Source organism: Buteo buteo, chromosome Z, assembly GCF_964188355.1.
Source record: "Buteo buteo chromosome Z, bButBut1.hap1.1, whole genome shotgun sequence".
In the NCBI taxonomy this organism is placed as follows: Eukaryota; Metazoa; Chordata; class Aves; order Accipitriformes; family Accipitridae; genus Buteo; species Buteo buteo.
Window position 1 is genome coordinate 11,259,550 of NC_134204.1, and position 13,462 is coordinate 11,273,011.

Consider the following 13,462-nt stretch of genomic DNA (forward strand, 5'->3'; position numbering starts at 1 on the left):
AACACCACAGTGGTTCAAGGCAGTAAGGAATCCCAGCTCCCATCGAAACTGCAGGGGGAACTTAGCTGGGATATGGCCAGGCACCATGGTCACTGTCCTCTTCCTCTACCCATAAAGAAATACAATGTCTCTTGACTGTGAGCAGTCAAGGGTGGGTTTGGGGTAGGTCACTTGCAGCATAAAGTCCCACACAGAACACCAAGGTCAAGAAGGAGATAAGCACCAAATACGCCATCATAGATGCCATCAGCTGCAGTGCCTGGGATCCCTTCAGGTTGACATAACCCCCAGCACATACACAGACATCAGTGAGTTAAGCCACCTCCCAGAAGAGTTGTCGCCCGCTCAGGGCTTTCAAGCAGCTGTTCCCAGGCACCGGAGCTCATACCAAGGCCACTCCTACAGTTGGGACAGCTACTCCAGATTCCCCTTTCCTCTTGACCAGACCCAATATGGGGGTGAACCAACGTTCTCTCACTACATCCTGCTGCATCTCAACTGTTAACAATCAATAGCTGGCATCCAGCACCACATGCTTAGGAAGAGATTGGGAGCCCCAGCTGCTACAGCCCAGCCCACAGGTTTACTGACAGGCCAAGAGCACGAGTGGAGAGTTTCTTGGTCATGGACAGAGTTCTCCCTGCTGCCATCCCCGCAACAAGCCAAGCCTGCTCAGGCTGTACGAGGCAGCCCAGAGTGCTCCCCACTGCCCTTTGCGGGGCTAAGGAAGACCAGAAAAATGGGAGTGAGTGTAGGGCAGGAGAGGCCTCACTACAGAGCAACCAACTGACTTTACAGAGGAGCAGCTGCCACCGAGACCCCAGGAACCATCTGCATGTGTAACCATGTGCACTTTGATCCCAGCACGAAAACTGAGCATGCAAAGAGAATTGGTGGCTGCAGGACTTTCCCTCTCCTCGCAACCTCCTCTTCCCTCCTCAGCAGGTTCCTCCCTGTGGGTCACTGTCTCTGCACAAGCAAGGTGACACCTTGCGGGCCACTGAAGCTGACCAGCTGCACAGTGGGGACAGTTGTCAGGAAAGTAGCAGCAAGACCCCCTGTTGGTGTTTCTCCAGAGGTGCACTTCAGGACTCTTGCTTCTTGGGCTCCTGCAGCAGAGTCCTCCTGCTGCCAACAAATGCCCAGAGAGAGCTCTGACCTCCACTGCTGAGAAACACCACCACAATGAGCAGAGAACAGTTTGCTACAGTACTTTTGTGCAGTGCTGAGGCAAGGAGCTGGGGATAATCCCTTACTGCTGTCAGCAGGCACTCGTCGCTGGTGGCTCATGTACCCCTCCCGGCCCGAGGGAGGCAAGGAGACAACCACAGCCTCGGCCGATGAGCAGGTTGGGTTCCCCACATCTCCAATGCTACCTTAGCTGAAGCTGGCTGAACCAGGTGCTGACGGCACAGTCCACACGCATCACCAGGGAGATCCCCAGCAGCAGGCAGATGCTGCTCACCATGAAGCCCAGCGACTCAAAGAGGAACCTGCAGGCACAACAGACGTGGTAAGGATATCACAGCCAGCATGCCTGCAAAGACAGGGTGCTACCCTCACTCCCAGCAGACTGATTTTCCTGACAGTGAAAGGCTGGTAGCACCCCAGATCCTAAAACCTGAATTACATTCACTCCCCAGCAGTTGCTGCCTGCAACCTGGAAGCCAAGCATGCCTCTGGTATGGAGGCCGCTCAGGACAACACTCAGGTTGGATTTTGAATCTCTCAGAGGCCAAGGCCACTTCACACTCCTACTAGCCCAAAGGTTTGCTAGTTTAGCATTTCTGGGTTTACCACTTCTGGTCTGGTATCCTTACCTTTGGCTCTCTGTCCTGAATATCCTTAGCTTGCAGGTGGACTCTGTGTGTCCTTAGAAATCAAGATAAGAACAAATTTCTAGGTTCTAGCTCAAGTCCAGCTTCTGAACTTGAAGCAGGAATTAGTTAAGAACAGTCCTACAGCCTCTGCTAAGTAAGAAGTCAGAAGATCGATCACAGGGTCTCTTCCAACATTACTGCCTATGAACTCAAGTTAATATGTCAGGGATAAGCCCAAACCCAGCATCAGAGCAACTTCTGGGACTTACTTTGGGGCAAAGACCTTCCAGACCATGAGGTGCCTCCTGAGGATCATAGCTGCACAAACACAGGCCAGAAGCTGTGGGCGAGATCAGGAAAAACAAGTTACAAGTGACTCTGGAGAGACCTCCTGGGCGCTAGGCTCACCTCTGAAGTTGGTACTAAACTGCACACATCTGAGAAGTTGGTACAGCGCACAACAGAAATAAGCAAGCATCCCAAAAAGGACTCCCTTCCATTGTGTCCTCAAGTCAGGAAACACAAGCAGCTTGGGGTACATGCAGGCCCTCCTAGGGCCAGGCTGGGACAGCACAGAGGAGGACTCACACTGTGGCTAACCTGACCTAATATTTCACCGAGAGGGGCACTCCTGCTCTCCTGCTGCAGGGCATGCCCCCTGCCTTGCACTGTCCCTGGTCTGACCACACAGGAGAATGATTTGAAGGGCTAAACCCCAGAAAGTTATTAACTTCATTCATGGGATTAAATTTCTGGTGTTTAGCTCCCTGTATCACCACAGCACAGGATCAGATAAAAACCAGAGCTGGTGCAAAATAGATAGGCATTGTCGGGAAGAAGGGGAGCAGGATTACAACCCTGCAGTTTCTGAACAGACACTCCCACTCTGGGCAGAAGGGTACAAAAAGCAGCCTAATCCATACTGTGGCTTCCATGCTGGAGCCCATCCCAAAGCACAGAGCAAATGGCACGGCTGACAACAGCACCTGTGCAGCTGATCTTCCACCTGCAACCAGACATAGCACCCCTGGGCCTGTCTGTGCCCTGGCTGACCACTTTCTCTCATTGGAGTGCCGACGGTTTGCACAACACACCAATTTCCTCTTAGACAGTCTTCCTCACAGCCATCCTGCCTCTGTTCATACCTGTGACCCAAGGACAAAGAGGTACTTCAGCCCCAGCTGCAGCAGAGCAGTGGAGAACTTCTCCGGGGACTCCCGCAGCCTCATCTCCATCATGTGCTCCTCCACTTCCTGCAGCTCCTCCTGGGGCTCCTTCTTGGGCTTCTTCCTCTGCGAGCTGGGCATCTCACACACAAAGGGCCAAAGCAGGAGCAGAGGGCAGCCAACTACCTCAAGGACAAAGGCACATGAAGTTACTGGAGCCCAGGAGGTGAGGAGCAGTCTAGGCTCCACCATCATGCCCTGGACGTGCAGGCAGCATATACCCCAGTTCCAGTTTGCTGTTCAGGCACAACTGCATGGAGGCTGCAGGCCACGGGCAGCTCTGTGGCCCCAGAAGGGGACAGCAAGGATGTTGCTGTTCAGCTGGTGCCGGAGCCTTCAACGCCTCGTGCTCAGCCTGCAAACCTCCAGACAAGGCAAAGCGGTGAGCCATGCCTGCTCAGGCTCAACAGCCCAGGAAGAAACTGAATTACCTGCAAAGAGGATATGGGAGGCAAACGTGTTGGCGCCCACCAGGACAGCAGGCAGGAGGTTCGTGCTGTGGTCAAGGTGGAAGCCCACAAAGGCTGCATTCCAGTGGATGGCCGGGAAGATGGGCTGGTGGCCTGTGGAATAGAAGAACTGGGAAGCAGCAAGGAGCCAGGAGATGACTGCGTACCAGGGCACCGAAAAAGGCTCTGAGAGATTAAAAAAAATTAAAAAGAGAGAGAGAGAGATCAGCATCAAGGAACAAGACAGATCGATGGCAAAAAAACCCCTACTGACTATTCTTCCAGGTTCCCTTTCCATGCTCTCTCTTGAGAGACACTAGCCAGTCAGGCTCCCACCACAGATACAGCGAGGGGCCAAGCACTCCCTCTGCTGCTTGTCCTGCTACTGGGCTCTGTTAGCAGCAATGGGATTTGGTGGCTGCTTGCACCCTGGGAAGAAGGGATGGGTGTAGAGCCCCCTTCCCTGACACAAGGGACTCCGCCTCCTCCCACATTATGTCCCTGCTGCACACATCTCTCTTCTACTAGAGGATTTAAGCAGCTCTAAAAAAGCTAGGAGTATCCCCTGAGGATCAGTGCACTGCCATTCCTCAAGAGCAGAGACTGGACCCTGCCTCTCCCACTGGAAATAAGACAAGGTCACTGCACGTAAGGCCCAGGTTGCACATCCAGAGGATGTTCTACTGAACCCTGACTCACCAGCATCTCCAGCAAGACCTTTGGCACGGGTGTGGATGTGCAGCAGCACAAAGGCCTCCAGGAAGAGGAGAAGGAAGGCAAGACTCAACCGCTCACTGTGCAGAAGCATCAAGAGGAAGCCCAGCAGGGTGAGTGCTATGACCAGGGCTGCCGAGTACACGCTGCCCAGCCCATACGCTGCGACAGTGGCCTTGCAGCTGCCCCGCTCCAGGCGGCTCTTCTGAGACTCCTGCATCCTCTTGTAGATCTGAGGGATGACGTGGAGGAAGTCAACTTCAGAGCTGGGAACCCCCAGGTAGGGAGTGACGATGGATCCTGCCGACTCCCGCGTGTCCTTTGCAAACACCGTCATGGGATTGCACAGCAGGAGCAGCAGCCCCACGGATGCTAGTCCATAAACAGCCCACGGAAAGGCAACAACTGCCACCTGCACCAGCTCCTGCAGCTTGCCGAGAGAGTCGTCAGCACTGGAGGCAACAGCCCAGTAGCAGGCAATGCAGAGGACCACCAGTGGGAAACACCAGCGCACAAAGAGCACGAGGGGGTCCGAGCTGTTCAGGTTGCCGTAGTGTCGCAGCCAGCTCCGCACTGCATAGACCAGCCCGGCCAGCAAGGCCACGCACAGGAGGTAGAAGAGGTTCTTGGCCCGTGTGTTTCTCAGGCTGGCAAGGGGGGAGAGGAAAAGAGAGGGCCGGCACTGAGGGATTTCTTCGCGGCACTGATGGAAGAAACCGGAGAGCCGCACACAGACCAGGAGCATGGCCACAAGACACAGCAGGTACCAGATCTCTCTCCGATAAGAAGAAAAGCCAAGGAGCTGCTGCTTGGGGCCTTCTGGCACAGTCAGACGACCATCCCAGTGGAGCTTCCCTACTAGCAACATCACCAGTGAGGCCAGCAGGAATGGGGCTACCCGGGCCTCGGCCACCACAAAGCTATCGGAGAACATAGCTCCGCAGCGGAAGAGCAGGATGCCCATGGGGAAGGCCAGCCTCAGACACGCTCGCAGCCTCTGCCTCAGGCTAACGGTGGCCAAGGGTGGCTGACTGCCCACCAAACGGGCTCGCTTGGGATACTGGCCCCACCAGTGCCAGAAAAAACCCAGCTGAGAAGCAGCAGCTGCCCATGACAACACCAGGAGGAGATCCAGCCCCTCCTGGGTGAATGCATGGGCCAGCCCAAGCAGAACAGCCACCACGAGGCCCCATAGCAGCGGGTACAGGAGGCAGCTGCGATAGAAAGAGCCTGATGATGCAGCCAGCTCTGAGGCCACATAGCAGAGCAAGCAGGAAGCAGCAATAAGGGTGCAGCCCCCCACCATACGCAGGGGATGGAAGCGTGCCCAGGACTGGGTGCACACAGCCCGTGCCTCTCGCAGGTAGAGCTGGAAGCGACTGATGAGGCTTCCGAGCCTGGACTCCAGCGCTGGAGGCACCAGCGTCTCCCCCTGCACCTGGGCCAAGAGCTGAGTGTGCTCCTCCATGGCGCCGGAGAAGAGCTCCTGCAGGTGCTGGAGCTGCTCTGCTGGCAGGTCCTGAGCCACCAGCGAGTAGGAGTGCAGGAACCGGTCCACCTACAGGAGAGGGGACACAGGGTTAGACAGTGGCATTGGGAGCACTAGGAACAGGTTTCAGTGCCTCACACAGCCCCTTCAGAATGGAAACAGCCTCAGTCTGCCAACCCCTGCCAGGACAGACCTGTCCCCAGCCACATCGCCCAGGGCTGGTCAGCCAAAGCCAGGATGTGAACAGCAGGAAGCACAATCCCTCTACCAAAGTGACATCCCCCTCAAGTGACGTATACATCCCGACAGCCACAGACTCCTCTCAGTTCTTCACCTGCAGGTGCACCTCTGGTAATGCTGTCCACCATTAAGGGCTTTTATACAGAGCCTTTGGTAACAGTAAGGCAAACATCCCCCAGAAGTTCGAGTCACTACTAGCTATTAATCTGCACCCAATGTCGACTTCTACATTGTTTGTCTGAGAATAGACATCAAATTAAAGAGCTTATAGTGGGTCAAATCAAACTGCTCCCTCTTCTTCAATACAGCCACGTTAACCCACTGTACCATGGGCTAAGGAGAGCTCATTCTGCTTCCTACTTCAAGAGGACAGACACAGAGGCAGCTATGATCCCAAAGTCATAAAAAAAGCCTTACAAGGGCATTACAAGGGCAGGGCACCTGTACAAACATCCAGCTGCTCAGCAGCGTAGATCTGCTCACGCCCTGAAACACATCAGTATCTTCACATGCCTTCCAGTTGCCTCAGAGCACAGGCAGAATCAGTCTGCCCCTGCCCATGAATGGCAAACATATGCAGCAGCTCTCTCACAGGCCTGCATGACCTCCCCTGTATGCAAAAGCTTCTTCAACACCAATGTGATAAAGCCAGCAACCTCCTCAGACAAATGAGTGCAAATATTTAAACAGGCAGGACTAGATAACACTAATTCCTAATAGAAGATGATCAATATCTTCAGTGACTAATGGACAGTAACGTACATTATCACCTTTAAATGACAAAGCACTGTGCTACTCTATAAATACACAGCAGAGAGGCTGAACATTTCTGTCTTCCCACCAGCAATCATATCCTCTCCAGCTCCTCACTGACTTGCACCAGTGGTGTCCACCTGGCACAACGAGTTGCTGGCTGGGGGCTGGAAGAGATCTTCTTGCACTCCTAGCAGTCCAGAGGTCCCTCAAAGGCAGGCTGACACGCAGCTCAGACACATGCCTGGCAACGTGTATGGCAAATCTGGCTCTGTAGCATGCCCAGAGCCACAACAGACGGCTCTCATGTCCTCCATAGAGGCTCTGGCTTGCCCTGGCACATGGCCTGCTCCATTGCCTGGGCTTCTTTTATACCTGGTATAGTCACTCTCATTTAAGTTTTTTAATTCAGCTCTTGGGGTTCTGTATTTTGTTGCACTTGGTGTAAACTGTTCCTTCTCTATCCCACTTTACTGTTATCTGTTAGATGGCACTTCTTTTATTTAGTCATTCGTTACTGTTTTCCTTCCACCACTGATCTAGAATAGCTTTTTAGCTAAGGTGGTTTCTCCTCCAGAACTGAAGCAGCATCAAAACATCCATTTGTACTCTTGAATCTCCATTAATGAGACTTGCCCCTAGTTGTCTTCAGCCTTGAAGAACCAGCCTCCCCAGTTACCAAATCCACCTCTGACCATCTGGGACCAAGCCTCACCCTGAAGCAAATGGCACCTTCCCGGCCAGTATTTTCCACACCACAGCACTCACCACCAAGCACTAAACAGGTATCTCTCTATTCTCTTTTGGGGAAATGGTGCCACCCTTTACTGGAGCAAACACTGCAAGGAGGTAACTCTTCAATGTAAGCTCCCCACGAAGATAACGTCATGTCCCCACCCCACCTGCACCAAACAAAAGAGGTCTGTGCTTAGAAAGACATTCCTTCTCTTCTCTAGTTCAATGGGGAGGCCTACTGTGGGCCGTACCTGTTTGGCGTTGATGTGATAGACCGAGAGCTGCTGCAACGCTGCAGACACAGCATCACCATCCCCGGAGAACAGCTCAGCCATCACCTCCCCGATGTTACTGTAGGGGATGGGCACACCCAGCAGCAGGGCCACAGTGGGCACCAGGTTCACCTGGGGAACAGCCTCAGGCTCCTGGAGAGGCAGGGGAGGAATCAGAAATTTGGAAAGAACACAGCAACACAGCTTTTTACTCAGGTTAGAGGACGATGGGGAAGACATCCCTATTCAGAGGGGCACCTGGGGAAGCCAGGTGTGGGAAAACACAGGGGAAGGCAGAGGCACAGCTCTGCCCTCCCTAAGTACCCTGTGGAGGGGAGGATGCCTGCTGGGACCTGCAGGTCCTTGGGTATGGCCCCAGCTGTCTAACAGCTCACCTGGCCCCACGCAAACACCCCTCACAGCTGGAGGGGCCTGAACATGGGTCCCAAACACTTCAGTCACCTGCATCCTGTGTCAGCCTTTCCACTGTTCTCTCGGGAAAGATGACAGACGCCCCATCCCTCTCAATCTAAACAATCCCAATCGAACCGTTGCTCTCTGTAACGCCAGGATGCAGTTTTCACCCCAGATGCCATGTCAGGTAGTGACAGCTAAGGATCAGCTTCTTCTCACCTCCGGAGGGCTAGTGCCAAACAGGGGTGTTTTGCTGTACACAAACAGTGCTGCATTCACTTCCTTCTCGCTGTCGCCGCCATGGTCTCCGGTCTCTGTCATGCCGTGGTCTCCAGCCACCAGAAGGAGGGTGTCATTCCCCAGGTGATCCACCAAGGACCTGTCACCAGGATAAGGAGGGTCAAATCCTATCTGGGCAGGGGCTCAAATAGCCCAGGTGGGAGTGTACATGTCCCCACCAAGCTTGACTGCACCACAGAGGTAAAGCCCACAAAAGGATATGAGCAAAACTATGTGCTGATGCAGAGCTGTAACAACTGAGCCAGGTACCAGGGCAATGGATGCTTTAAAACCAAACTGAAAATTCAGAGCCCTGAGACAGAGTGGACTGAGCTTGCTTAGGTCCCCAGTGAACGGTGGCTGGCTCCTCAGTGCCTTCAGGCATCTTTACAAAATGCAATTCAGAAGAAAGTTTCCCAAGAGGAACAAATTTTAGGCTGCTTCTATTTGCGTATTGTATATTGCACCATGTTGTGCGAACAATCTCCTACTTTTAAGGAAAAAAGAGGCAGTAGGTATGACACAATATATAGTGCCCTCTCAGATGCAGCAGGACAAGTTACCCATTCCTTCTAGCAGCAAAATTTAAAGCAGTCCTAAGAATCAAAAGCTGCAGCATTTTGGGCTGATGCACAGCTGTGTGATCAGGATTCCTGGATCCCATTCTGCCCTCTGACACAAAGGTGCAACTCACAGGCCTGTGCAGTAAATGCAGCATTCCCTAGCCAGGGTCTTCCAAGTGCTTCTCAAACAATAGCCAAACCTCAGTGTGATAATCTCCATTTTAAAGATGGAAAGAGTGAGGCTCAGCTGTACCACTACCTGATGGTTTGGTTGAGAACCAAGGCTTCAAGAACTGAAGACAGCCTTACCTCTGAAACCAAACCTCTCATGAACATGTGTCTATGCAACTGAAACTGCCCCACAGCGGGGATTTCAGCTGCTGCTGGCCAAAGCTGCTCTCCACGTTAACAGGCACAGTAAGCATCCCCTGTTGCCCTCTGCATCTGCAAACTCCCTGGGAAGGCCCCACCAAGCCTGGCTGAAGGAAGAGGCCAGCTGGCAACCCCCCCCCACCGCACTAATCACCTGAGCATCTCATTCATCTGGGTGAGCTTCTTAGCCATTTCAGGGTGGTCAGGTCCATGTTTGTGCCCACAATGGTCCACGCCGAGGAAGTGAGCAATCAGCACGTCCCATTCACCACTGTCCACTGCAGAACAAGAGCAGCCTTACCATACACTAGCCTGGGATTCAGGCACGGGCTCTATGGCTGGATCCTCCTGCCAGAGCTTTCTGGTTGCCTATGGAAACTGCTGTTTCTTCCCCTCCTTCCATTGTTACTCCCAGCTCTCAAGTAGATTGATGCAGGTTTTAACAGAGGTACACTCTTCGTTTGCGGGTGTCTGGGTGCAATGCTTCGGGGAGCTCCACACCCGGGAAGCAGCCCAGTACCCATAGGTTTTGTTCACCACCCCTCAGGAAAGGAATGGCCCAGTGTCACCCAAACCACCTTGAAATACCCTTAACTCAAACTGCCGCAAACTGAGCTAAACCAAGGGGATGCTTAAGAAAAGGAGAATCCAGAACTCCAGTCCCCCCCTGGAGGTATTTCAGGTTGGACTCATCAATGTGCCCCTCTGCATCCCACTCAAGACACAGGCCCGGCACACTGACGCTGTGCCTAGCTAGAAAGTTATCCTGGCCTATCCCCTCAGCTTGACACATGACAACCAACATATTTGGAGTTAAATGATGAACTGCAGCTCTCCCACGAGGCACAAGGACTTCCCCATGAAAGGCCACTGCACCCTTGATTCACTTAGATTCATACACAGATAAAGCCAACAGCATTCTCCTCAGTCCCAGGACCTCAGGGAAGAGTCTGAAATCATCTAAAATTCACAAACCAATCTCACACTTCACCTTCTTCCCAAGACTAGAAGCCACTGATGCTCTGCTGAGAGCAGTGCTGTGCCCCAGCCTCCCGGCAGGTAGTTGCACTGTTGTGTATTTCCCAGAGCACTGTGTGCCTGCCTGGGCAGCCACATGCCAATGTTAAGCTGCTCCTTCCTGGCAGTGTATTTCTAGGACAGATGTAGACGTCTAGACTCATCCCATCAAGCTGCACTCTCTCCCAAATGGAGGAAAGGTATTTACAGAAACATTTTACGGGCCCCAAAAACTGGCTTATCTGTGGAAATCCAGCTAGAAAAATCCATTGTAATCCCCGGGCCGCAGTGTATGACTGTCCAGTGCCACTCAGTAACAGAAAAAACTCTTCAGTCCTACCCCAAACTTGCAGCAGGACCCCTGCATACATAAAGGGTTACCCAGGCCCTAGGGAAGAGCTGCTTACCAGTCGGATAGAGATGCTGCAGGATCCCATCATCCACAGTGTGAAGGTCCTTCACGTTAAAAGAAGGGAAGAAATACGAGCGGAAAAACTTCTTTGGGAAGAGTCCTTCCCAAGTGTCATCACCCATGAAGACCACTCTCCTTCCTGAGGCAGCAAGAAAGGAATTAATGAGAGTAGGGAGCCCATGCAAGTCATGCTGTTACCCTCACTAGCTCAAAGAGCCTGGGCAGATCCAGGTCAGGGTCTGGAGCACTGGGTCCTCTCCAAACCACACTCAAAACCTACCTACAATTAAAATTACTATCTGGCTGGAAATGAGTTTGAGTACAGGGAGTGACCAGCCCTGTTTCTAAGCCTACAAGTGCCCCCCACACCAAACCCACCTGCAACACATCATTGACCTCTGACACGTCACTGCTGCAGAAAGACCCATGGGTTGAACGGGCCAGGAATCATGCAGGTACCCACCCATACTACAGCAGCACTTAGGAAGGTGCAGTGCAAAGCAGACAAACCCTCACCCAAGGCCCATGACCCCACTGTAAAACACAAGGCAGTAGACGGCTGCTGACAAGGGCTGAGTAGAAGCTGCGAGTCCTGGGCTCCGACTTGAAACACATCGGTGGTGGGTTTTCATAGGCAGAAAAGAGAAGGCAAAAGCACTGATGTTTCCTGCTGCCCTCACTCTGCTTGTCCTGCCTGCCACGAGCACACCCTCCGTGTTTCCACAAAGCCTCTCCAGCCTGGGAGCGGGAACCATTTCCTCTGGCGCAGGGTCACCACTGTTTTTCACCTCGGATGATTTACTGTGTTTGCCCACCTTACTTGCACACAGGGGAGCGTCACCTCATTCCAGGCACTGGTATTTGTGCCACTCTGAGCCTTGGAAGGAAATCTCTCTGGGTAACACAAGACTGAGTCCTGTCCCCTTCTCTCTATTCCATCATCCCACCCTAACAGGCCCTTTACAGCTGCACTAAGCACACCACGGCGGCACCAAGCTACACAGAAAATGTGACGGGGTCACTGCCAAACAGCGGCAGGCAGCTAGCCAGGCGCGCTTGCTGCCTGAGTGACAACCCACAGCACACCTGGCACCAGCTCCTCCCTCGTCACGCGTCTCAGCTGAACGCAAACACAACACGACACGACTGACTGCCCTTGGCTTTGTAGAGCTGTTCCTGGCAGTGACCTTGTGACATTCACCATCAGTACAACCACTTTTCACCTACTTTCTCATCATCTTTGAAGGTGATGAAGATAAAGCCGTGGTCCCAGCTACCTCTTACTCCTAGTACATAAAGGAGAAACCCTGCCTGACTGACAGCTCTGTCTGAGACAACTGTCATTTGAGTAGAGCAAAAGAATTAGCTGACGGGGCGGAGGTGTTGTAAGCAGTTACCTTCCCAGGGAGAGGGGAATAAAGGTCCCACGTGAGCGCTGACCACAGGCTTGCATGTGCCCTGTCCCAGCAGGACACCGCCACTGCCCACCTACCGTTCTGCACCAGCTGTGCCAGCAGGTTGTCCTCTTGGATCGCATAGGTGGCGAAGTTGCTGCCCACGTCAATGAAAGTGGGCAGTGAGCCGGTGGTGAGGCCCTTGATGCGCTGCATGGTGGCCGTGGGGGGATCGGCTCGGAAGCGGTAGAGGCGGGCATGGCGGGGTTGGGAGGTTGCGAGGCGATGCAGGAAACTCAGCTTGTTCTCATAGGGCAGTGGGCTGGCCTTGGCTGGGTTAAAGTGGGCAAACTCAAAACTGAGAGCATCAATGATGACAAGCACAGCCTTGGCAAAGCGCTGGGGTGCCCAACAGGAGCCCGGTGGGAGGCTCTGCCTCTCCCAGGGTGGTGGCACGAGTGGGTCTGAGCAGGAACTGCTGCTGGCGAGCTCGATCCGGGTGAGCAGGAAGCCGCTCATGAAGAGGCCGATACCAGCAAAAAAGAGAAAGCAGACCCAGGCCAGGAAGAGCAGCACTGGCCACCGCTGCATCCTAGGGGGAAGGACAAGCAAGCTCAGCCCCCTGCGGCTCTACCCGGGCCAACACCCACCCCTGGCCGCTGCCCTGCGCCCCGACACCCCTCACACCCACCGGTCCCAGCCCCTGCCCCGCTAACCGCCCCGCACCTCCCTGTACCCCCACCGCCCCACGGCACCCCTCCCCCGACTTCCAGGCCTCTCCCTGGCACCCCCTCCCCAAACCAGGCACACCCCGACCCCCGGGCCGCCACCTTACACCCGAGCCGCCCTTGTGCCCCCCCCCCCCCCAACTCGCACTCCCCAGACACGGCCTGCCACCCCCCCCCAGCCCCTCGGCTTCCCTCACAGCCCCTCACCCCCCGCGGCCCCCCCCCCAGCGCCCACACACCCCCAGCCGCCACCCGACCTTCTCACGCCCGCCCCCCCAGCCCCTCTCGGTCCCCCCGACACCCCCAGTCCCCCCGCCGCCCCCCTCCCCACATTCCTCCCACCCCGCCGTACCTGCGGCCGCCGCGGCCCGGCGCCCACCGCCGCCCTCCCGTCCCCCGCCCGGAAGAGCCTCGCGTGGCATCTGCCGCCCAAGAGCGGCGGCGCGGCGAACGGCTGGCGGCGACAGCGCCCCCTAGCGGCCGGGAGCCGCCCACGGGGGGTCCTCCCGTGCCTCGGCGTGGGGGGACCCCCGAGCACCGCCGCCCACCCTCCCCCCCACCTCCCCCCGCAATTAATTAATCGCC

The 13,462-nt window shown here is 54.7% G+C and overlaps 1 protein-coding gene across 5 annotated transcripts; it reads right to left on the bottom strand.

Moving 5' to 3' along the window:
* Window positions 1-1,354: 1,354 nt before the first annotated feature.
* PIGO (phosphatidylinositol glycan anchor biosynthesis class O) lies at window positions 1,355-13,297 on the bottom strand. Of its 5 annotated transcripts, XM_075021381.1 has the most exons (12): window positions 13,230-13,297; window positions 12,248-12,741; window positions 10,751-10,894; window positions 9,481-9,604; window positions 8,332-8,491; window positions 7,678-7,851; window positions 4,195-5,767; window positions 3,478-3,681; window positions 2,966-3,168; window positions 2,090-2,160; window positions 1,821-1,872; window positions 1,380-1,493 (listed from the first exon to the last, which is right to left on the bottom strand). In XM_075021381.1, the coding sequence occupies exons 2-12, from the start codon at window positions 12,738-12,740 to the stop codon at window positions 1,482-1,484; spliced, it is 3,210 nt and encodes a 1,069-aa protein (XP_074877482.1). In that variant the 5' UTR covers window position 12,741; window positions 13,230-13,297; the 3' UTR covers window positions 1,380-1,481. The 5 variants fall into 5 exon arrangements, 4 of the variants coding, with proteins under 4 accessions (XP_074877481.1, XP_074877482.1, XP_074877483.1 ...); XM_075021380.1 differs by lacking the exon at window positions 1,821-1,872 and having other exon boundaries at window positions 1,355-1,493; XM_075021382.1 differs by lacking the exons at window positions 1,380-1,493; window positions 1,821-1,872; window positions 2,090-2,160 and having other exon boundaries at window positions 2,983-3,172.
* Between the last annotated feature and the right edge of the window lie 165 nt (window positions 13,298-13,462).

Excerpts from the sequence above, each read along its gene's own strand:
- PIGO (XM_075021380.1), bottom strand. The coding sequence starts at position 12,740 with ATGCAGCGGTGGCCAGTGCTGCTCTTCCTGGCCTGGGTCTGCTTTCTC. Across the intron at positions 2,161-2,965 it reads TCTTTGTCCTTGGGTCACAG|CTTCTGGCCTGTGTTTGTGC; the intron begins GTATGAACAGAG and ends TCTCGCCCACAG. Across the intron at positions 1,494-2,089 it reads TGGAAGGTCTTTGCCCCAAA|GTTCCTCTTTGAGTCGCTGG; the intron begins GTAAGTCCCAGA and ends TTGTGCCTGCAG.